Raw genomic sequence first — 1,641 nt, forward strand, 5'->3', positions numbered from 1 at the left:
CTCCTCCCGAACCAGCCTCCAGGCCTTCCAGAGCCACGCGCTGTCGGAGCTGCTGACGGCCGGCGGCGTGCTGGTGTACGACCTGCTGCCGGAGCTGGACAGCCTCCTCTCCAGCCACAGCCTCTTCCTCCTCGGCCGCTGGCTGGAGAACGCCCGTGCCATGGCCACCAGTGACCAGGAGGCTGAGCAGTATGAGCTGAATGCCCGGAACCAGGTGACGCTCTGGGGGCCCAGCGGGAACATTCTGGATTACGCCAACAAGCAGCTGGGGGGGCTGGTGCTGGACTACTACAGCGTGCGCTGGAGCCTCTTCGTCTCTGTGCTGGTGGAGAGCCTCAACTCAGGCCGCCCCTTCCACCAGGACCAGTTCAACCAGGCTGTCTTCCAAGTGGAGAGAGGCTTCATCTACAACAAGAAGCGCTACCCAGCTGTGCCAGCTGGGGATACGATGGAGATCTCCAGGAAGCTGTTCCTCAAATACTACCCCAGCGCCCTGCAGCGCAGTCTGGCTGGGCCTGCGTGACTTTGGGTTCTGCCTCCGGAGCCTCCCCCAGAGAGGGTGGACAGAGCCCCTGCACCCTCCCCCATCTGGACTTCTGGCCTGATGGCTGTCCTGGCTGTACTGGAAGAGGGGCACAGAGCCCTGGTGGCCCCCAGCCAGCCTGGACCCCCCACTTCCCCCACATGGGCAGGACGTGCCCCAAGAGGGGCTGGCACGTGGACAAGGGGCTGGCAGATGGATGGGGACCAGGCTGTGTCCCAGGGACCCATCCCGCACGGCGCTTCGTGCTCAGCACTGCCTAGCTGCCCTGAGCCTGTTCCAGGAAAGCTGGGCTGTCCCAGTGCTCTCAGCTGGAAGCTTGGTGGGACACTGCAGAGGGACAGGACAAATGTGTCCCTGCTGTGGGGCCTTGGCTGGCTAGCAGGGGCAGTGATGGGGGACAAGCAGCCAGGGAGGTGGCATTGGGCGGAGGGCAGAGCAGCCCTGGACCCCGGTGCCTGTGGGGACGTGGCACTGCATGGCCTTGTCCACATTTGGTGCCTTTTGTATCATAAAATACTTGGCAGCATTGCCTGCAGTGTTGCTGGGGCTGTGCTCCCCAGGACAGAGTTTTTGAGGCCTTTTCCACAGCTGGGGCTTGGGCAGAGCCCAGCTGCAGAGCAAATACAGACTCTCTTCTCCTATGTGTGCCCAACTCCTTTTGCTAGTACAGGGCTGTGTGGAACATGGCAGGGGCAGAGGAGCAGCTCAGCCCTGAGCCTGCATAGCAAGAACAACACACTGCCAGATGTGTCCTGGCAGCCGGAATGCCTGGCACAGCAAAGCACGTCTGGTGCAGATCCCCAAGGGCTGCGGCTCCCCTTGTGCCCCAGAACCTCCTCCGGCAGGGAGGTCCTGGCTCAGCAGAGTCTTTTATCACAGCACCTGCACGAGGATCAAGGCACAGGGAGCACCAGGCATGCACAGGGAGGTGGGTGGAGGGGCCTTGAGATAAGGCAGCAGACACAACACGGTGGCGTGGGGCGGGGGGACCCTCTTCCCAGCCCTCTTAAATGGCCTGGCCCCGTTGGCCAGCACTGCCCAGCCATGGAGAGAACCACAGTGCTGATCACAGGCTGCTCCTCCGGCATTGGGCTGGG

At 62.9% G+C, this 1,641-nt stretch overlaps 2 protein-coding genes across 2 annotated transcripts in view; both read left to right on the top strand.

Moving 5' to 3' along the window:
- NAGLU (N-acetyl-alpha-glucosaminidase) overlaps positions 1–1,185 on the top strand; it is a gene marked incomplete at its 5' end in the record, with an annotated part of 2,637 nt that extends 1,452 nt beyond the window's left edge. The window contains one exon of the mRNA XM_017746920.1: positions 6–1,185. Within this exon, the coding sequence (XP_017602409.1) occupies positions 6–523 (518 nt within the window). The remainder of the gene's footprint in view (positions 1–5) is intronic.
- COASY (Coenzyme A synthase) overlaps positions 580–1,641 on the top strand; it is a 7,134-nt gene continuing 6,072 nt past the window's right edge. The window contains exon 1 of the mRNA XM_017746926.1: positions 580–1,641. Coding sequence (XP_017602415.1) covers positions 605–1,641 — 1,037 coding nt within the window. The 5' untranslated portion in view covers positions 580–604.

The sequence above is a fragment of the Corvus brachyrhynchos genome, unplaced genomic scaffold, assembly GCF_000691975.1.
Source record: "Corvus brachyrhynchos isolate BGI_N302 unplaced genomic scaffold, ASM69197v1 scaffold30, whole genome shotgun sequence".
Taxonomy (NCBI): domain Eukaryota; kingdom Metazoa; phylum Chordata; class Aves; order Passeriformes; family Corvidae; genus Corvus; species Corvus brachyrhynchos.